This window comes from Cebidichthys violaceus, unplaced genomic scaffold (genome assembly GCF_023349555.1).
Source record: "Cebidichthys violaceus isolate CVI_PGR_0920_01 unplaced genomic scaffold, fCebVio1.0.p SCAF_7, whole genome shotgun sequence".
NCBI classification, from domain to species: domain Eukaryota; kingdom Metazoa; phylum Chordata; class Actinopteri; order Perciformes; family Stichaeidae; genus Cebidichthys; species Cebidichthys violaceus.
Window position 1 is genome coordinate 8,665,495 of NW_027176927.1, and position 23,011 is coordinate 8,688,505.

At 42.5% G+C, this 23,011-nt stretch overlaps 1 protein-coding gene across 2 annotated transcripts in view; it reads left to right on the top strand.

The window, feature by feature from the left end:
- The window catches only part of ncalda (neurocalcin delta a), a 69,161-nt gene extending 50,227 nt beyond the window's left edge, over nucleotides 1–18,934 (top strand). For both annotated transcript variants that reach the window (XM_068735378.1, XM_068735380.1), the window contains 4 exons: nucleotides 2,746–3,156; nucleotides 12,310–12,415; nucleotides 13,281–13,402; nucleotides 16,714–18,934. In XM_068735378.1, the coding sequence (XP_068591479.1) occupies nucleotides 2,779–3,156; nucleotides 12,310–12,415; nucleotides 13,281–13,378 (582 nt within the window). In that variant the 5' untranslated portion in view covers nucleotides 2,746–2,778 and the 3' untranslated portion in view covers nucleotides 13,379–13,402; nucleotides 16,714–18,934. The remainder of the gene's footprint in view (nucleotides 1–2,745; nucleotides 3,157–12,309; nucleotides 12,416–13,280; nucleotides 13,403–16,713) is intronic.
- Nucleotides 18,935–23,011: the final 4,077 nt, after the last annotated feature.

Below are 23,011 nucleotides of genomic sequence, written 5' to 3' on the forward strand. Positions count from 1 at the left end.
CAAACTTGAGGCTTCAAAGCGGCCATATACCAAACTAATGGGTGATTTCCCTTAACCCTTTCTTATATACAGTCAATGGATTTACTTCAGGGTTGCAGTAAACATCTTCTCATGTGTATTTTTTATCTGGGTTTACTTCCACATGGCATTGAGAGAATCTGTTTTCCCTTCTGTTACTCTGGTTTGCTGTCTCCAGGTTATCTCTTTTTTATTGATATACGTGCAGCGTTTTCAATTTTGCCACCTACTCCTGTGTTCTCTCCTCTTGCCCACGTTTTTCAATATGCTGCTGTTGAAATGCTAGGCTCTGTTTTTTCTGCTGTGCTCAGTGTGGCTGTGCAAACACAGGATAGAGGTAAAAAAAAAAAAGGAGTGTCAAACATAATTCACATTTATTTGTGTGCCACTAAAGCAATTGCTCCCCTCTATTATGATTCTGACACCAGAGCCATCTTCATCCTCATGTTTGCCAAAGAGCATTAACTGCCTCGTTAGTTATTTTACAGTCTTTTAGGGCACTCAAGCTTTTCCATCAGACTCTGAGAGTGGATAATTCAACACTCTGATAAGTTATCGCTTCTCAAATATCACTGCTTACACTGTGGAATTTCTACACTGTGGAAGCCTTGGTTGAGCCTTGAGTGCAGGAAGCCTTGATGTTGGTAAAATGTCCGTGTTGTAACTAGTTTTCTCATTTCCCAAAGAGAAACTTTCAGAAGTTGTTTCATTTCCTACAGCGCAGTTGTATTCAAGGACCTTTGGTTTTCAGAACACAAGTGACTCACATCCAGAGACTTTTCAGAGTGAAGGCTGCATCAAGGCGGTGATACTGGACACATACAAGATAAAGTATGTTAGGGAAATACCTGCATGTGCTGAGGTCATTTCAAACGTGTGCTTCTTATCATTGTTCAATTTTGATTACATAAAGGCTTATGATAACACCTGCTAAAATATGAGCATGTACATACTGACATGCACACAGAAAGAGCATGCTTACTGTATTGAGGGCACAATCTCACTGAGACCAGGAGCAGGCACTTCCTGTTTGTGTCACCAAAAGGCCAGATATGAAGCAGACACTCGGAGCGCTTCCACTGTGGCTCTCGTCACTTTTTGTCTGTCTGTCTCTATTTCCCTGTCTAACTCTGACACTCCATATGATTTAACTATGAAATATTATGTCATCCTGTTATTGTTTACAATAAACAAAATGGTTTTTTTTATTTCATTGAGCAACTTCATTTCAAAATGTGTTATTTCAAACTTTACGTTACCATTTCTCTCACCGACCAGCTGGTCACTAATTCAGTCTGAAGCAGCAGCCAATCAGTTAACTGGTTCTGTCCTGTTTCTGTTGATTAATGAAGACGTTGTGATGGAGAGTGGCTTCATGAATGGGGGGAGGGGGGTTACATGGATATCAGGCTTTACTGGTGACTTCTAGAACCATAGATGTAAAAAGAAGATAAGATTAACGTGATCTGAATAAACCTTTAGCGCAGTGATTTTAACTAACTAGAACAATAGATCTGTGAAACATTTAATAGGTTCTGGTCAAACAGGTGAATGCAGTAAACGCAATGTCTTTTCATTGAGGTGTTTTATTACATGAACATTGAAATCGACTGCAATCATGGATTATAAAGCTTTATTCTGTTCATAAAAGATCTACACGACAAACACCGATACGCAAGTTCCAGGAAGAGAGTTAAGAAATTGTGTGACGTGATGAGTCTGAATGTTGATTGTTGAGAGGCTGAGCTTCAATATCATTTGGCTGCACTGCCTTCCTTCCAATGAAGTTAAACTCAGTTCAGTGTGTGTGTGTGTGTGTGTGTGTGTGTAGAGATTTTATAGACCAATTAAAGCCATGCTGGGTTTATGCCGTTGTGTGTACTTGGAGTACACACTGCTGTTTTCCATGGAAAGTTCCAATAGTTTGTAAAAAGGGAGGGATTTTAGTCCTGATAAGCATAACGTCTGGAAAAGGAATGGGTAAAGCCACTTGAGGACGCAGCAGCAGAGGTTATTTCACTGAAGCGTGCATCGGATTCCAACACCCCATAGTGGAACCAATTACTGAACTTTCAAAGTAAAGGAGAATTTAATAGGCATAATATAACGCAAAACATGCTTTTTAAAGGACCGACTGCTATTGAGTTCTTACCACAGAATGAATGAAATGATATCAGGGCCAACATTTACTGCTGGGAATCATGGAGAGAGGCTCAGCACACATGTTTGTGATCTCATTTTTCAGAAATATTGTATGACGACAACAACATAAAGCACTTTTCCAACCATGAGTTTCGATCAGCTGTCACTGCAACTCTCTATGCGTGCAAAACTGACCGCTTAAGCATGGCTCGTTGAGCCTGACAAACCTTTGCACCGTTCATCTTGCATTAAAACTGTTGAGAAATGAATGAATATCCAGGACTCTCACCGGATACGTGCTCCTTTTTTACAATTTTTTATTTTTTTCGTATGGCACAAACGTTGTTCTTGTTTTTTTTCATCACTCTGAAACATAGCTATAGAATATAATGAGGCTGAATCCCATTCAGCCAGTAATTATTGTATCAAAGATCTATACATTTAAATCATGTGTGTGATTAGCAGGTTTTCTTCTACTCATCTCTGTCCATTTGCTGTGACCCAAGAAATCAATAGAGCACTACTTATATTGCACCGTAACTTGTGTTTATTCGATCCTAAAAAAATCCTTCCTCTGTCTCCCAGCTGTGAGCCGAGTGACCGACCGGACCGACAGACATGGGGAAGCAGAACAGCAAGCTCCGCCCTGAGGTGATGCAGGACCTCCTGGAGAGCACCGACTTCACCGAGCACGAGATCCAGGAGTGGTACAAGGGCTTCCTGAGGGACTGCCCCAGCGGGAACCTCTCCATGGAGGAGTTCAAGAAGATCTACGGTAACTTCTTCCCCTACGGAGACGCCTCCAAGTTTGCCGAGCACGTCTTCCGCACGTTTGATGCCAACGGCGACGGCACAATAGACTTTCGGGAGTTCATCATCGCGCTGAGCGTGACGTCGCGTGGTAAGCTGGAGCAGAAGTTGAAATGGGCATTCAGCATGTACGACCTGGACGGAAACGGGTACATCAGCAAAGCTGAGATGCTGGAGATTGTGCAGGTGAGTGTGCATGGAAGGACACAGACGCCGCATACACACAAACTGTAACATTAGCCAGGTCAGTGACTGTTAAACATTTACATTAGCCATGCGGCCACTGTATCCATAACACACTCTTTATGAGACCAGGAAAACCAGTGCTGGCCCTTTAAGAACAGGAGGAATCTCTCACAGATACGGAGCTGGATGTTTCCTCCGCACTTGATTTCTGAGACCTTCATTTAATGCCAGCATTGAAATGTCAGTGTACTTAAAAGCATTTAGATATTAAGATTAATTGAATGAAAGCAGTTTTGGAAACAGTCATTAGCTTGACTCCCTCTTAAATGTGGCTTTTAACTGGAAAGAAAAATAATAGATTTTCCATCTGATCTTCACCTTTTTACTTCCACAAATGGAACTAAATCTTAGCCTAATGATTGTCTTTTAAAACACCTAGTGTATATGCTCCTCGGTTTTCTTTTGTTGTTTTCCAAAGGTTAGCTTGTACTCTGTATTAACCTGTTTTGTAAAGCCTACTTGGTTTCTTTTATAGTTGCCAAAAGCAGCCTCAAGCTGGAAACACGAGGAAGGACGTTTTGTATTAAATCCCTGTCAGAGTTAAAAGCCCTGCATGCTAACCTGTTGTTATTCATTAAGGTAATGAAGGTGAATGTCAACTGAGCCCCTTTGGGCTTTCAAACATTCTAACCAACATCCAGTTTCCAGGAGGAAAGAAACTGACATAAGCAATTTGAGAAAGCCTGCTCATTTTGAAATGAGATTTCTAGTTTATTTTTAGATAAACAGGATTGAATCACATTTTTCTGTTTCTGTGGAATGTATAGCAGTTGTACTTTATGTTTACAGTATAAGATAAGATAACCTTTATTGGTGCCGCAGCAGGGAAATTTTCTTTTTTGTTTAAGAATTGGGGGATAAAATCTGGGTCGTGCAGCAGGGCCCAGTGCACCTTTTAAAAAAAAATATATATATATATATATATATATATTAATTTAAAAAGAGAGTGACAAGAGAAGGGGGGGAGCACGAGTGGTATTTCCTGCAGAAGAGCTTCTCATGTAAACAGGCCATTACAGTTGCACACGTCCACATTTGTATAACAGCAGCTATTCGTTCCCTTCAGTTTCACCTTGTTTCACTTCCTGTTGAGCAGATTATTTAATGTTGCTTTTAGAGGCGATATCTCTTTTGCCACCCCAGAAACAGTAACGGCTCGGTGAGGCAACATTACCAGGTGTACCAGGAGGGGGCCACTTAAGTTCCCCCAGGAATTGTTGTGGGCTCCAACAACCACCAGGCGGCACCTGGGAGCAAGGCGGAGCCTGTGAAAACCGTCTTTGGAATCCCTACTGACTGTGCTTGTTAGCCGTAGTATAATATCTTGCACTGCAGAATATTAGACAGAACAGAGGAGGTACGGCACCACAACGCCTACTGCCAATGGATGCCCAGAAACGTGCAGTAACATGAGCCGTAGGAACTTACGGCAAGACAGGGACAGGCCAACTGCAGTGTTTTAAAACAGCACTTTCAAAATGCAAAGATTTTTTAAGCAGAAGAACTAATCATTTGATGTACACAGAGCGTGATTAAGTATATCGAGTCTCTTTGGGCAACAATTATCGCAGTAACTTCTTTTTTACCGTCGATGTGCCATGTTTAACGTCACAAACATCTGCAGCTTATGGTAGAAGGTCTATACATGGTCTATACAGTTTAGTTTAACAAGCCAACTTTTTATGGTAGCCACGGCCAATCCCAGCAAATATGAATCTACAATGCCTCACATTTACCCACGTATCATAGTACCGAGGTTAAATTGTCCTCCCCACCTCAAGACCGCAGTGATTCAGACTTCAGCCTGTCACCAGATGACACAAACCCTCGGCCCACTTTGCATTAAAAGGTGCTGCTGTTCCCAAGCACGGGCAGATAAAAAAAAAGCAATGCCTCAAAGACTCATGTCTGGCTGTGTGCAGGGCTCAACAGTTAAAGTGAAGAAACGGTGTTGAAAAGTTGGTATTTCGGCTTTAATGAGGGCTTTAATTTGTATTTATTTGTGCAATAATTAACCGCAGTTTAGTAAGGACTCAGAAATGTTGTGCACTTCCATCATGCATACAAAAAGCGGTATTGTTGATTTGAGTTTGTTTGTGGCTTTTGAAATGCAGAAGCAGGAGCTTTGTTGTGTTTTTACTCATTAGATTAGACAGTGGCATTCATCATGGCTGAAGTGCAGTTTTAGACAGCCCAGGGCCGTCTCGCTGTCTCTCTCTTTGTCTCAGACACACAGAAGCACATCTACTCCCCCTCTGCATTTAGCTGGCTGACTCTCCCGGTTCAAAGCCACCCACCTCTGCAGAGAGAAAGCAGGCTTAAGAGAAAAGTTTTCAGGTAGCGCTGACTTTTGCAAAGTGACTGCTGGAGTTAAAATGATGCCTGAGCTCAGAGTCTTTGAGTAAAGTCCGCAGCTTAGTGTGATCACAGTATCTGCTTTCAGCGATGTCAGAGGTAACACTGGCAGGTGGATCTCATGAAGCTGGGTCTGGGTTGGTACGTCTGGGTACCAGAAGCCCAGACATACCAACGTCATCCCCCTAAAGCCAACGTAATATTCACAAGCTTTAGTGTTGCTAATGATGTAGCACACGTTCAGTTGAGGTTTAGGGAAGTGAGAACCAAGTGGTCAGTGGACTTTCTGGTTCCATTTTGTTGACCTTTATGCTAATGTTAACACAGTATTAGCATGGAAACGTCAGTCAATGTCTCCACCACTTTGGCTCAGACTGAAATGTCTTAACAACTGTTCCCAGGAAATCTGTACAGACATGCATGCTCCCCAGAGGATGAACCATACTGACATTTGTGGTTTTGAGTCAAATGTCTCGCCGACTCTTGGGTCGATGTTATGATTCCTATGATCAACAAAATTGCCAAATCAATCTCATAATATTCAGGTCAATGCTTTGGTGACATAACACCTTTAAAATGAATGACATTGCTATCCGCCTCAGCGGCACTTTGTGTTCAGTGATAGTTAGCAAATGTTAGCATGCTAACACAATAAACTAATATGGTAAACATTATTTGCTGAATATCTCTTCGTTAGTATTGTCGTTGTGATTAGATTCTTTAACATTCATCTCAAAGCATCACTGCGCCTACAACAGTCTCACAGAGCCGCTAGCATAGCTGTGGACGCTTAAGGCCAGTTGCTAGTGTCCATATCTGCTTTGCCGTCAGGCTAAGCCATTTTCTTTGTTTGATTTTTACTTATTCAATTGCCAATTAAAACAACATTTTTGTCAATTGCAAATGCTTTACCAAAGACCCCCCCCCCCCCCCCTCGCAGTGGTCTCCATGTCTTCTACTCACAAACCTCCATTTGCCATTGTGACTGGGAGCTGCGGCTCACTCCAGCTAGCTAATGGTCTCTCCTGCAGAGAGTATGTAAATGCTGGTGATGCTCATAATTAGCCTTGCTGTGGGAGTAATTGAATGAGATGGATGGCAGCCAGCCCAGCTCATCTTCTTCAGATAACGACAGAATCTGAACTCTGGGAGAAAGATGAAATTGTCTAATCCACTCACCAATAGTTGATATCTAACCTCTGTCTACCTTTTTATCTGAAACGCGGCGCTATCAGCTGAGCAGACGGGCTCACGGGGAAGTTCATTGTCTCCATTGACAAAAAAGAGGAGGGAGAGAGCATTCACACAGGTAATTTAGTGAGACGGAGCAGAGTAGCAGGTTAGATGAATTGATCACTGCTCAGGAGGATAAAGTCGCCATGGGAAACTTATTCATCTTTTGGGTGAGGGTGAGGTGAGACACTGTGCATGTTGTGTATGGCTGCTGTTTACTGCAGGGCCACTTAAACTGTGCTCAGCTGGCATTTTATACTTCTATATTTTAAACATTTATAGTTCTTTCTTTTTTTATTTTCTCTTGTTTATTATTATGCATCAAAACATTACATTACATTACATTACATTACAGTCATTTAGCAGACGCTTTTATCCAAAGCGACTTACAATAAGTGCATCAACATTCGTAATCAAAAGAACTACTAGTCACCAGAAGTCATAAGTACATTTCCTTTTCCAAACAAGCATCTAAGAGCATGAAGCAGAGCATAACTCAGAGCCAAAGTACAGTGCAGAAACAAGAAAAACAGTTAGTGCTATAAGTAATACGAATACAATAAATGCAACAAGCTAGTATGAAAACAATAAGTGCTAAGTGGAAGGCTCAGGGTAGCACTTCCTGAAGAGGTGGGTTTTCAGCCTGCGCCGAAAGATGGGCAGCAACTCTGCTGTCCTGACGTCAGTGGGAAGTTCATTCCACCACTGTGGGGCCAGGACAGAAAACAGCCGTGACCGGGTCGATCGGCCGCCAGGACCTCTGAGCGACGGGGCAACCAATCGCCCCGAGGCAGCAGAGCGGAGTGGTCGGGCGGGGGTGTAAGGCTTGACCATGGCCTGGAGATAGGAAGGAGCTGTTCCTTTCACTGCCCTGTAGGCTAGCACCAGAGTCTTAAACTGGATGCGAGCTCTTACAGGGAGCCAGTGTAGAGAACGGAGAAAGGAAGTTGTGTGGGAGAACTTGGGGCGATTGAACACCAGGCGAGCTGCGGCTTTCTGGACAAGCTCCAGAGGTCTGATGGCCGACGCCGGGGTTCCGGCGAGTAGAGAGTTGCAGTAGTCCAGGCGGGAGATGACAAGAGCCTGGATGAGAACCTGCGCCGTCTCGTCAGTCAGGAAGGGACGAATTCTCCTGATGTTGTAGAGCAGGAATCTGCAGGAGCGTGTAACGGATGAAATGTTTGCCGAGAATGACAGTTGGTCATCCAGGGTCACACCCAGGTTCCTCGCAGTCCGAGTCGGCGTCACCATGGTATCTTCAATGGTGATGGACAGGTCCCGGTGCGGGCAACCCTTCCCCGGGAGGAACAGTAGCTCAGTTTTGTCTAGGTTGAGCTTGAGGTGGTGTGTCGTCATCCACTTCGAGATGTCAGCCAAACACGCAGCGATGCGCGTCTCCACTTGGGTGTCACCGGGGGGAAATGACAAGACCAGCTGGGTGTCATCGGCATAACAATGGTAGGAGAAGTCATGCGAGCGAATGACAGAACCCAGAGATGTTGTGTAGAGCGAGAAGAGAAGGGGGCCCAGAACTGACCCTTGCGGAACCCCCGTAGTCAGCATGCATGGTTCCGACACGGCCCCCCTCCATGTCACCTGGTAGGATCGACCTGTCAGGTAGGATGCAAACACGGAGAGTGCAGAGCCTGAGACGCCCATCCCCTCGAGGAATGAGAGGAGGATTTGATGGTTCAACAAACATCAAGACAAATTCCTTGAAACCTGACTGATTGTGACAAGTGGACCTCCATCACTCCCTTCCTGTCTCTTAAAAGGCCAGTGTGTAGCATTTCAATCAGCAGAATTGGAAAATAATATTAATAACTAGGCTTTTTTTTGTGTAAACTCACCTGAGACTTAAGATCTAACATGTTTTCGTTAGATTAGAATGAGCCCTTCATATCTACATTGGTTGTGGATCCTCTTCACGGAGATCAGACATGTTTCTACAGGAGCCCAGAACGGACAAACCAAACAGTGGCTCTAGGGAGAGCCCTTTGCGTTTTTACGTTACTTAAAGGCCACTGTAGTTCTCCGTCACACAGTGGTACTGCTAGCCCCCGTCTGACTTCCGCCGCTCCTCAAGTAGCTTCACTGTGCGGCCCATATTACTGCAGTCTTGGAAAGGGAGGAGTGGGAGTGGACGGTATTAGGTTGGTTGCAATCTGCACCCACACTATATGCCACCAGATCCTACTCACTTTCCCTTTAAACTCTGCCTCTCTGTGTATCACTTGATGTGGTTAAAGTGTAGAGAGAAGGTGATAACATTTATGGGATGATACTTTCCTACTCACTCTCATTTGAAAAGTGGCCACGTAATAGTGCTGGCTTAGTAGCTGAGTTCTTTCTCTCTCTGTCCTCACTTCACTGTGCTCCAGGCTGCCTCTTGTTCCGCAGGAGGCGAGGCTCCCCTGCTGACGACGGTTTGAAAGAAGAAGTTTTCTCTCCTTGTGGCATTCGGGTCATAGAATGGATTAGACCTCTGAAACTTGATGAAGTCCGTCTACAACGTAGAAAATACATATGCGCAAATGAAGGACGTGCAGGCGGTTTTCGTGGTTAAATTTGTGAGAGAAGTAAAGAGAATCCATAGCAGGAGGTAAGAGGGGAGACGGACAATGAGCCAGGCAGCTACACCAACCAATTAAGAGAAAGGTTGAAGTCTGTGGACACAGGGGAAGAAGGGATCACAACTTAATAACACTGGCTTTACTTCTAGTGCAGGAGAGATACTCTGCCTGATATTTAAACCGCCACAGATATGCTGTCTAAGACTGGTGTTATTATTTGATTCTCTGTCAACAAATCCCATGAGAAGTGTGTTAGTCCATTCCTTCATACTCTCTGACTTCCTTATACTGTCTGTGACACCCAGGCCCATTGGTTCCTACTGAAGACATGAATTTTTAATAAAAAAGTCAAATATATAGTTGAAGTCTCGTTCATTTTAGCGACGGTTGCTCAAACAGGAGGAAGTAGTGTATTTGTTGGGGATGTGGTTTTCATGAAAATGACCCCCAATTTCTTTTTTCCCGTATTTGTATTTACTCTTCTTTAGGCTAGAAATAAATAATTCAGCTCTCTTTTTTCTAGTTATTTATGTGTCCACTCCTACAATCAATGTCACAATGTTAAATGAATATGTATTAATAGACTAATAGAATACTCAATTATCTGTCCACTATAGTGAGCACCATCTCACATCTGATGCTCTAGTGAGTACTGGTGGCAGCAGGACGGTGTATGTGGGATTACTATTAGTGTGTGTGTGTGTGTGTGTGTGTGTGTGTGTGTGTGTGTGTGTGTGTGTGTGTGTGTGTGTGTGTGTTTTCATTAATGAAAGAACATGTCAGCCAGTGCAACAGTGTGACTCACTGGTGTGTTTTTAATGGTTTGTGGACGACAATGCAGCGCTATGGCACAGAGGCACAGGAGCGTCTCTCTTTGGTGGGAGCTGTCGGGAATATTGAGAGGGCTTTAAGCTCCAGATCGCTTCACTTCTTATTGGTTGCTTGTAATTTGGGGATTTAGAAATTTAATCTCATTCCACTGCGTTGCTCTGGATTAGACCAACAGCTAAATCCCCAATATGTTTAATTGGCTAAATGTACTAAACGCTCCCAGCAGTTTGAAGGGTTTTGATTAATAACAGAGCCAGCTCAGAACTGAAATGAAGACGTATATTAACCGCGGCTGCTGCTGGTTCCTCAGCTCCGCGTCGACCCAGGAGCCGAGCGGCCCGGCTACTGTGTAACAGGAGGCATAACCGGCACCTATTTAAAGCTCCCGCTGCACTGTAATCACAATCAGCCCTCCTCTGTTCACATGTCAGATCTCATTCCCCTCAAATCCGCCTCCTTATTAGAGACAGAGAGAGTGGGCTGCGATTTCACTGTTTACTGCCAAACACACTGCGATGCTCCAGAGAGCAGGGGAGACACAACACTGGTAAATAGTGTGTGAGGGATTGTGTATGTGCGTCTCCACCACACCTAAACCACCAAAATCTAGTCTTTGTGGTCTGATAGGGAGGCACCTATCAGATACGAGGGGCCGGCATCAGTGCTGTGACCGATCCATGTTAGATGCAGTTTCTTTCTTCAACAGCATAGACTTCAGTTCTTCAGGTATCAGTCACATTCATCAAGTCGTAGTCGGCAGTCGGCTCAGTTTTTAGTGCTTGAGTGATCCCTGACCTCATAAAACAGAAATGATCCAGATGAAACCCATAAAATAGAGCTTAGGTTTTAAGTTCAAGATGTGTAATATCACTCCGGTTATACAAGTACAATCTTGGGAAATCATTTTAGCTGGGAGGCTCAAAAACAGAAAATATACTAAGACAGTACTCAGCATCAGTACTCTACGTCGACAGATATTTGTTGTTGGGAGAAATTGTTGGATCAGTGCATCCTTAGTCTGGACCTGATCCAGTCATAGTTTGCATACAAGTAATCTTTATAAACGGATATCTGCGTGTGAAAAAAATGGGATGAGAGTTTGGAACCAGAAGTGTTCTGGTTTCCGCTTGTAGTCCGAGTAGTATTGCCCGATCACGTTTGAGCAGGTAAACGAGAGGATCGTCTGGTAATGATTTAGCTTTTTTATTAGCTGAAAAATAAACTGGCTGCTTGTGAAACAATCCACTCATAGACGTCGTCTCTCCAGCTCCAGTCTCCCGTCTCAAATTGCTTATTGGACTGGAAACAATGACTGGCACAGGGAAGAGGAAGTCTTGGCCCAGATATCCGCTATCTGGATGTCCTCTGGCTACACAGGAACCCCACAAATACTGGCCGTTGCCCCTAGAGGCTAAATAGCAGTCAGACCGATAGCCGATGTGTTCCGAGATTGGCATACAAGCACTGTAATGAGAGCAGCACACTAAGAGAGGATCTGAGAGGCATGGCTGTTTAAACTGTTCCATTTTTCATAAAGGCAGCGTTTAGAAATCTACCTTAAAAATCTTCATACGGCTGTTATCTATTGAGAGTCTAATACTTGAGCCAATGTGCTTCATAGTTCACTGTGTGGGTAAGGTTTGATCAGATTTGGCTAAATCAGGACAACTGAGACCACTTGAAAACATTTGGTAGAGCACAGACGAGATAAAATACAGAACCTCTCGTATGTGAAATCACAACTGTTCTAACTGTGGAGGAACAGTGTGCTCCTTTATGACTACCATTGCTGAGTAAGAAGTTGATTGAGGAAGTAGGTTTTCAGGGCCTTTAAAACGATCCATCTAAAGAAGTCTTGATTATCAGCTGTTAGAAGCTCTTCACAGAAGCAAAGAGTTTCTAAAGAATGACTTTAAAGATGAAACGGTACGTGTGAATCTCCCTCCGTAGACCTCAGTGAGGTTCATCCACTATAGTGATGAGTTCAAGTTACAACATTCAAATGTAGAAAATGACATCTGTGGCTACAATCAGTCAGATAGACGCTACAGAGATCCACGGATCAGTCGATGAAAGGAGCTCCCTTGTATCCCCTCTGTAGGCGATCTATAAGATGGTGTCCTCTGTGATGAAGATGCCCGAGGACGAGTCGACACCCGAGAAGAGGACGGAGAAGATCTTCCGGCAGATGGACACCAACAGAGACGGTAGGCTCAGCGCACCCGCTGCGGTTTCAGGGGGGGGGGGTCAATGATAAAGAACTGACTTCAACTCCATTCTGACTCAAGAAAACTGTTGTGTGCACCTGCTGTAACTCCAAAACATCAAGCTGGGCTGAAAACAACAGCAGGTATTGAAGATGCTTTGATCAATACAAAGCTTTTTAAATTCCCTTTTTGCGGCTTGTACCAAAGCACCAATATTATAATAAAGGAAAATGATATAATTTGGTCTGTTGAACGGTTGATTTATTGGATTTAGTGAAATGCTACACAGCACGCATTTTAGTTGCAAATGTATTGAACAGCTTGTCACTGCCACCTGGTTAGCTGTCGTCATTGTCACCGGTTTGTCCGTCGCAGAGCCACTTGTAGAGCCCTCCAGCCTGAAGCAGCAGTCCATTGACAGCAGAGCTCACGCACCACCAGCAGTATTAGTCATACGCAGATGTACTGCAGACACTCAGAGAGCCCATTCATACAGCTACAACACTCCAGTGCTGATCCTGAAATGGGAGGAATGACAGAGAGAGATGGACAGCGAGGGGGTGAAGAATTAGTAGTGTGTTGGGAAGGAGGAGGAGGAGAGAGAGATGGGGGAGGAGAGAGGAGGAGGAGAGAGAGAGAGAGAGAGAGCGAGAAAGAGAAAGGGGGAGAGAGAGAGAGGAGGAACTGGGAGAAAAGTGACAGCAGACCCAGTCTTTTCGGGGTGAGAGAGAGGAGCAGCCTCAACACTGCCACTCGTTGGCGAAAAGTGGAACATGCACCGATAGAGGTTGTGAGAACAATCATCTGTTATTATTTCACTAAAGTTCTTTCAGAACCTTTAAACCTTTGGGGTTGTGTGTTGCAGGTAAGCTGTCTCTGGAGGAGTTCATCAAAGGGGCAAAGAGCGACCCCTCCATCGTCCGCCTGTTGCAGTGCGACCCTAGCAGCGCCGGACAGTTCTAATACCTGAGGGCTTCAACACAATCTGTAAGGCTTCACACTCGCCATCTTCACACTTCTTCTGTCTTTTCTTTGCTCTTTTTGAAAACCTGCAAAGTGTAACACAGTTCAGCGAGGTGAGAGTTACTGAGAGTCCTCTGGTGTGTTCCAGGACGGAGGGAAGCTATTCAGAGGCTGCGTGCACCGCAGCATGTGGGAGAGGTCATCCACGATGTCACTGGCTTTGTGACTATTTGTAGTTCATGGACGGACATGAGAGACTTTGTAGGAGGTGGCCTCTTATTTTGGAGCAGTTGCTGACGCAGCTTCTTATTTTTGAAAAGCCCCCGTGTGTAGGATTTTGGCAATGCTGTCTTTGGCAGTCTTGTAAAGAACCTCAGCATTGTCTTAAAATCTAAACTCTTCACTAAAGATGAAAACATGAATGTGTGTTTTGTTTATGAGACTTTTAGAGGTTTGCTGTCTCGTGAAGTCAACAATCATTTCTTTAGTTTATCGCCTCGAAGCTCCAGAAGGAACGTCACCTCTTACTCTGTAGGCATGTTGACGATCCATCAGTGGCTGATCTCAATAGAGAGGTTTCATGAGGGGAGTTAGGAAAACCCTGATCTAAGAAGTCTGTTTCTAATCTTGTTACTGTGAGACTACCTCGTGGTGTTAGCATCATTAGAAAGATGAGAGAGGTTTATGAGTCATAAAGCTAAAGGTAGTTGTATTCAGTATATTAGTCTCCTAATATATTAGTCAGCCTTTTTCTCAGGCTGCAGCTGCATAACTGCTCTCCATAAGTGAAGCCAAAACATCTGTATCGCCCCCTGGTGGCCGGCTGGTAGTTTAGGAAGCGCTTGATTCGATGTGCAGTTTCTATGAGTGAAGCATTTTAAAACGTAGTCGATCGTTTTCATTTAATTGTGGGAAGCTCAAATCATCATTGCGTTAAATATTTGATCAGTTGTGCAGACACATCAATGCCATACCGTTGATCCCATGGTATCTCTCCCTTTAAAGTCTCTGATTACATCAGGCCACTAATGATAATGATGTTATAATTAGGGCCCGAGCCACCGACAACGTCGGGCCAGCGAAGGCCCTATTGAAATTCGAATGTTTTTTATTATTAGGGCCCGAGCCACCGACAACGTCGGGCCAGCGAAGGCCCTATTGAGTTTCTAAGAGTTTTTATTATTATTATGATTTTTATTTTTATTGTTTGGGAGCATATTTGGGGTACTTGCCATGCATGAAAACTCACCAAATTTTGCAGTCTTGTCAGGTCTGGTGAAACTTGGGGTATGATATAGGTTGTATATTTGTGTGAAAAAAAATGTCTCTCTAGCGCCCCCTCAAAGTTGGACCGGCGACGCCCCTCGGCCAGTATGTCCGATTTTCTCGAAATTCGACACACATGTCCAGATCCACTAGCTCTACAAAAAAGCCTCTCAGACCCCTAATCTCCGCCTGGAAAAATTTTCCGCCATCTTGAATTTTGTGAAAAACACATTTTTGAGAACTCCTCCTAGACGCTTGGTCCGATTGCTACCAAATTTGCTGTGGGATATTAACCGATGTCCATCACAAAAAGTTATCAAAAGCTTGTTGATATCTTGTAGCGTTTAGAAGATACGGACCAATGAACTTCTTGGGTTGTGGCTTGTTTTTCAATACACATAACTTCTCAACCGTGTATCCTAAAATCACCAAATTTGCAGTATTTGTGCATATTGCATGGTGGAACATAACCTGCAATTTTCATTCCATTCAACCAATAGGGGGCGCTACAGTAACTCACTGAATTTCAGTTTTTTGGTGATTTTTCACATTTTCAGCCTTTGTATTTTAACGAACTCCTCCTAGAGAATTCATGCGATCGACTTCAAATTTGGTCAGAATGCTCTTAAGACCTTTGTGATGAAAAGTTATCAAAAGCTAGAGTTTTAATCGAAGAACCTTGACGTGGCGGGGCGGCCATTTTGCCTCATTGGCCGGGAAGAAAGAAGTTGTTATAACTCCAAGGTACATTATTCAATCTGCACAAAATTTCTTATACATGATGCTACTTCAACCCTTAGCACATTTCAATTGAAAAATGTTCAATAACTCATAGCACCACCTACTGGCAAAAGGAAATGTCATATTTTATACTTTTATTTACTCCTCCTAGCCAGTTCACCAGATCAGTCTGAAATTTGGGGAAAATAGCTTTAAGACATTGATGATGCATCATCATGAATATTGGGAGATTTCGTTGAACGCTGTTGCCGCGGCAACGCATCATTCGCCATGAAAAAGTAGGCTGATGGATCAGTGGCTTGCGATGCTCAAAAACTCATGGAACTTTATACATGTGTTATAGGTAATGGGAGGACATATTTTATATGGGTGTTTGGCTTGGCCATTTTAAATTGCCTCCATAGCGCCCCCTACAATATTTCAAAAGAGCAGCCCCAGCGCTACGTTTGAGGTACCTGTATGAAACTTGGTAGGATTATGTATCTCAGAGAGCCTTACAAATAAGTCTCTTGGGACCATGCTCTAAACCGTACCGGAAGTCGGCCATTTTGATTTTTGTGTCATTTTTCAATGGATTTAGGCTCATTTCTAGTCGCTATTCTTTAACGAACTCCTCCTAGGCACTTTGTCGGATCCACTTCAAATTTGGTCGGTACAGTCTCAAGACCTTTGTGATTAAAAGTTATCAAAAGCTTTACGTTTGACGAAATGGCTTAGCCGTAGCGGGCGGCTACTTTACGTGACTCCCCATGAAAAAAGCTGATGTAACTCAGCCGGACTTGTTCCAAACGCTCCTAAACTTCCCATGCTTGATAACACTCATGGCCTGAGGATGTCTACAAGCTCATTTTCACTAATATTCACAGCGCCACCTGCTGGCCAAAGTAATTCTGCGTTTTTTGACAAATGGCATCCGATTTACATGACTTTTACACAATGTTGTCTACAGTTGTTATAGAGCAACATAAAACATGTTTTTGCATGCTCTGTAGCACCACACAGCGGATACAGGATGCTGTGGACTATTTGCATAGCATCATTTCCTGCGTCACGCGGTCCAAGCAGAAAAAAATCATCGGACTCCGACGCGCGTTGTCCGACTGTCGCAGACAATCTCGGCTGCATACGTTGGAGTCCCGCCGGCACCCCCGACGTGCGGGAGGAGGCGAGGGCCCGTTCATCGCTGCTTGCAGCTTTAATTCAATTTGATTTTTATGCGTTTTTGTAACGGAATACAAATACATGCGATGCCTCTTCTATATAGTGTCATCATGTGATAATTATGACCTGCTGTCCTAACCTGACTGCCTCCCTCCGTCTCCCCGCAGAGCTTCTTTTGAGGGACTCCACATGCCCCGAACTCTCCACTATGGAGCAGACTGACGATGAAGAATGACGAGCTGACTACGATGAAGACGACATGCCTTCAACATGCACTGAGGACATCAAGGATGGGCACAGGAGCCAAATTCTCCAGCTTTTTATCAAAACCCTCCAAACCCCAACAAAGACTGAACCTGAAGGCTTTCCCAAACCCTCAAACCCCACTGATTGTAGTTGACCAGGATCCCTCAGTTCTCCCACAGGCATGTCAGAGTATAGAGAAGGGTCTACAGTAGGTTGTGTACATACAGTTTAAACTGGAGTCTCTGTATCCATGTCTTTGCTTGGCTCTCTGTGCCCCTTTGAGGCTCCAGCGGGGCGACACAGAGCCTCAGTCTCTTTAATGTGTATCATAGACAGAGTGTGCATGAGACAACACAAGAGAGAGAGAGAGAGAGAGAGATACGCGATGGTGTAGAATAACAGGACATACTGTAGGTGAGATTATTTAATCTGCAGAGAGGACTTGTGAAGTTTGTCCTTCACTCAGAGTGAGTACTGCTTTTTATTTTATTTTCGTTTCCTCTTTTCTACTGTGAGAATGTGTACGTGTTTGTGCATCTTACAAACTCGATAGACTTTGTTTCATATTTTGTGCTGGGACAAAATTACATGTGACATGTAATATATGCTACTATGCATACCCGCCCTAATCAGTAGTTTAGATTTTTGTGAAGTCTCACTGATGTGAATGAAACGCATCCCTTTACCCACCATCTGTTCCTGTGCTTTTTTTCATATCCGTAAGAATTTGACGGAGAGTTTTGGAGTGGCGGTGTATTACTGCGCTCTAGCTTAAGGAGAATAGAAAAGTAGTCTTTAAAGTATTTCAGTACAGTGTAGATATTTTAAAAGCGCACCTAAATTTGTAAAGCTAGTTGAGATTGCTCAGTTCATAACAAATGTTGTGAAATGATAAAAAGAAAAAAAATGGTTTATTTAAGGTATTGGGGGATGTCAAGCATGCAAACCAGACCTTTACCGTGTGAAGAACAGAGACACGCGTCTTCACGCTCACTTTTAAATGTTTTTAAATGCCGCATGTTGAACAGTTGGGTGCAGGGGTGCATCGACGAAATAACACGTATGCATGGGACTTATGCGCATGTGTGTGTGTTTATGGATTTCAGTGGCTAAACGGTTGCCCGTCCAGCCCTGAGCTCGCTTTCTGTACGTTAGTGTCGTCATCGTTAGTGCTACCAGTAGTCAGTGTTATTGACAGCGTATGGACTGCCAAAGCTGATGCCCTGATGGTTCACCTGAATAACGTCATGGAGGGGAACAAAGAGACGCTTTAGAAATAGACCACCACACACCACGCACCAACAATCTATACATAGAAAAGACACGCTGTTTAATGGGGATGCTGGGTAGTCACAGCTGAGAGCTTCTTTTTTATAATATTCAAATCACCATATAATTGTAACATGGCCAAACACACACAGAGGAGTGAATCCAAATTCTACAGCACACTTTCAATCGACTAGAATACACAGTTTACAGTATCGCTATTCATGGTCACACATCAGTATGAGTGATGGTCTCACCTTACCTCCCTCCTTCTTTCCTTCACTAAGCTAAAGAAAAGAGTAATAAAAGCTCTCCCTGAGGTTTTTAAGAAAGTTTAACTCAGACCTGTGTGACCCCCCCTGAATGTACCGGAGCCCCTCCAGGGCAGAGCGAAGCCCTTTCACTTATTGCATCATTTTACAATTAGAAAAGCTTTGAATGTTTTACTAAACAACTGCTGGGGGGTTTTTGGGGAAGGAAAAAAATAATGCAGACAAACAAACCAAGAATCACAACTACTGCAATGATACTGTCATCATGTGTTGCTTTTATTGTATTTCTATGATTTGTTTCTTCTTCCTTTTCTTTTTTTTTAAAAAGCTAAAAAAAATGAAAAAAGCTACGTCAGGTGTAACATTTCTGTTAAAACACAAAATAGCATCTTGTGGTCAAGTGCCAAATAAAAACAAAACAGTATTGTATAAATTTATACTGTACAATTGTTATCTGTTGAACAAAATGTTTGTAATTGTTGCATTTTTGTAGGTTTTGTATGGTATCCTGTATTTAGTGACTGCAGTTTTGGAACACAGGATTCTGTATTTTGGTCAACTTTAAAAGGCAAGAATTAAATTTACAATTTATTGTGTGCAAGCATTCATGTGATGTCTGGTTAATTGTAATATTGTGGCTTCAGTGTGGCCGATAAGGTTCAGCCTACATTAACTTACTGCATATATACAGTTGTGGTCAAAAGTTTACATACACTTGTAAAGAACATAATGTCATGGCTCTCTTGAGTTTCCAGTTATTTCTACAACTCTGATTTTTCTCTGATAGAGTGATTGGAACAGATACTTCTTTGTCACAAAAAACATTCATGAAGTTTGGTTCTTTCATGACTTTATTATGGGTTAACAGAAAAAGTGACAAAATCTGCTGGGTCAAAAATATACATACAGCAACATGAATTAGCAATTTTGGTGACTTAGAAAGTTGTGTCAATGAAATAAGCTTCATAGCATGGCCTCTTAACTTCTTGTGAGTGATTATGAGTGACTACAGCTGGTGACTTCTCTGAGGCCATTTAAATAGGGCTCATTGGATACAAACGCCCACAAACGCTACAATGGGAAAGTCAAAGGAGCTCAGCATGGATCTGAAAAAGCGAATCATTGACTTGAACAAGTCAGGAAAGTCACTTGGAGCCATTTCAAAGCAGCTGCAGGTCCCAAGAGCAACAGTGCAAACAATTGTTTGTAAGAATAAAGTGCATGGCACTGTTTTGTCACTGCCACGATCAGGAAGAAAACGCAAGCTATCACCTGCTGCTGAGAGAAAATTGGTCAGGAGGGTGAAGAGTCAACCGAGAACCACCAAAAAGCAGATCTGCCAAGAATTAGAAGCTGCTGGAACACAGGTGTCAGTGTCCACAGTCAAGCGTGTTTTGCATCTCCATGGACTGAGAGGCTGCCGTGCAAGAAGGAAGCCCTTGCTCCAAAAGCGGCACCTTAAGGCTCGACTGAAGTTTGCTGCTGATCACGTGGACAAAGATAAGACCTTCTGGAGGAAAGTTCTGTGGTCAGACGAAACAAAAATCGAGCTGTTTGGCCACAATGCCCAGCAATATGTTTGGAGGAGAAAAGGTGAGGCCTTTAACCCCAAGAACACCATGCCTACCGTCAAGCACGGTGGTGGTAGTATTATGCTGTGGGGCTGTTTTGTTTCCAATGGAACTGGTGCTTTACAGAGAGTAAATGGGATAATGAAGAAGGAGGATTACCTTCAAATTCTTCAAGATAACCTAAAATCATCAGCCCGAAGGTTGGGTCTTGGACGCAGTTGGGTGTTCCAACAGGACAATGACCCCAAACACACATCAAAAGTGGTAATGGAATGGCTAAATCAGGCTAGAATTAGGGTTTTAGAATGGCCTTCCCAAAGTCCTGACTTAAAATCCCATTGAGAACATGTGGACAATGCTGAAGAAACAAGTCCATGTCAGAAAGCCATCAAATTTAACTGAACTGCACCAATTCTGTCAAGAGGAGTGGTCAAATATTCAACGAGAAGCTTGCCAGAAGCTTGTGGATGGCTACCAAAAGCGCCTAATTGAAGTGAAAATGGCCAAGGGACATGTAACCAAATATTAGCACTGCTGTATGTATATTTTTGACCCAGCAGATTTGATCACTTTTTCTGTTAACCCATAATAAAGTCATGAAAGAACCAAACTTCATGAATGTTTTTTGTGACAAAGAAGTATCTGTTCCAATCACTCTATCAGAGAAAAATCAGAGTTGTAGAAATAACGGGGAAACTCAAGAGAGCCATGACATTATGTTCTTTACAAGTGTATGTAAACTTTTGACCACAACTGTACATTGTATCATGGATGTGTTGGCCCATAACATGGATGTGTTGGCCCAAGACAGATCAGTACATAATGTTAACAGTTTGTTTTGGCATTATAATACCACTCGGTACCATTCTAAGCCAGAATTCTTAAAACGTATCTAAGGAATCTTTACATATGAGGTTAAGTATGTTTGACAGAATGAATATTGTCAAAAAAAATTGTTTTGGTTCAATTGCTTCTAGTTTTAATCTGGTCTTTAATTCCAAAATGCTGAATGGAAATTAATTATTTGGGAACATTTTTCCACAGTAACCGTTCTGTCGAGTCAAGAGTATGGCTATGAAAAGCATACCAGCAATATAAATCATGAATAGGATTTACTTTATGCTGCAGGTGATATCTCTTAGTGACGGAGAAAAGAAAAGTCAACAGAGATGCTAGCAGCTCATTGAGAGCGGGCTTTGAGCTAAATGCTAATGTCAGCATGCTAACATGCTGGTAAATACTGACCTAATAACAGCGCTACATGAATGTCTGTACGGAGATATTTCACTGAAAGAAAAGGTAATGGAACCATCGAAGTCAGGAAGATTCATCTTCCATCTGTACACAATGTCATTGCGATCCATCCTGTAGTAGGTGTTGGAATATTTCAGTCTGGGTCAATGGTGTGCATTTACCAACATTGCAAAACCATCTTTACAGCAGTTTTTTTCCAGCTGTAATGTCAATTTTAGAGTTCTGTCAGTTTAGTTTGCTAGAATGAGATGGCTGTGACCTGTCGCACTGAACTGAAGCACTTTGATCCTGGATTACAGAGAGGAACAGGCGACTTCTCCTCAGACATTGTGGTGTGAGTGCTGGTTGCTGAAAGGCGCTAACCTGGGTTCCTGACTTAACTGAAGCAGCTGTATGATGAATGAGTGGGGAAAGTGTGATGTGGGTCGGTCAAAATTAAAAAATATCAATCAGCGGTTTTGAATGTTTTCATAAATTATAGATGGGATTTAAAAGTTGTGTTAAACTCCTGATGTATGAAAGATGTTTGAATGGAGTATGAATCAGTAGATAAGAGTTGAAAATGCATGAAATGTGGAACTGACTTTGGACTATTTCTCAAATAACGCTTTTGCGATCGTTGATAAACATACACTTTTCAAAAAGATTCTTGTTTTTTTGCTGAAATTTCAACTCTATTTAAAGAAAGAAACAGAGGATGGTCTCTCGCTTGATGAACACATCCCTTTGGTTTGTCTTTAGGCAACTGAGAAGTAATTGCACAGCCTAATATTGACAGCAATATTACCAGTATTAATATTATATTGAGAGCAATAGTAGCTAAAAAATGATCCAACCTAAAAACCCAGCCCAAGTATGCCAACTCTCTTCCAATGAAAGGAGCTAGCAGCACCAAAAGTTGCTAAATCTATCATCGCCAAGTCAGCAACACTGACAGCCCGTTCCTTCAGCCTCTTTTTTTGTCAAAGCATGTGATTCATTGATGTGTAATTGTCAGGGTATTGTTATGAGAATTTAAACAAAAATATAAGGAAAATGTTGAAGATGCCCCCCCCCCCCTTAATAATGCTTGTATGTAACGTGTGAACCGTGTTTCTCGTTTCACATCACAACCTGTTTCTCCCAGAGATGTAGCTACTACAGTGCGAACCATTGATCCCAGGAAATCAACCGGAGCAGACAAACTTGATTAGTTCTTTTTAAAGCATTCCATTTGTCTCTGAACAAATAACAGACATATTTAATCTTTCCATTTCAACTGGTATAATTCCCAGTATCTGGAAGTCAGTTTATGTGATTCCTTTGTACAAGGGAGGACACAACAGATCAATGACTATGACTGTTTCATGACGCTTTTCAACGTACTATCACTTATTTGAGACACTATACTACGACTTTTTTAACATACTATATTATGACTTTTTCTTGTTTTTTTTACATATTATACAACTATTTCATGACGTTTTTAACATACTAAACTTTTTTTGTTCCCTTGACCTTGAAATTATACGATTACTTTTTTCAACACACTATACTGACTTCTTTTGAAATACTATACTATGACTTCTTTTGAAATACTATGAACAACTTTTGGGTTTCCAGGTTATGAAAAGAAAAAAACCCAGAAATCGGGCTGCAGAGGATCCAGACCAAAATCCACTTATTAAGCATTTATAATTGCATTTGTTACCAAATAGAATGGATAAAAAAAAAAACACAATGATTTTTTTTTTTTACCTGGTAACCACAAATATGCTCTCGTTAGTGGTTTATACATGATATGTACATACTAGTAGCTGATTATTAACTTTTAATAAAGCCATTAATTACAAGCCTTTAAAAAGGGTGCCTTATCA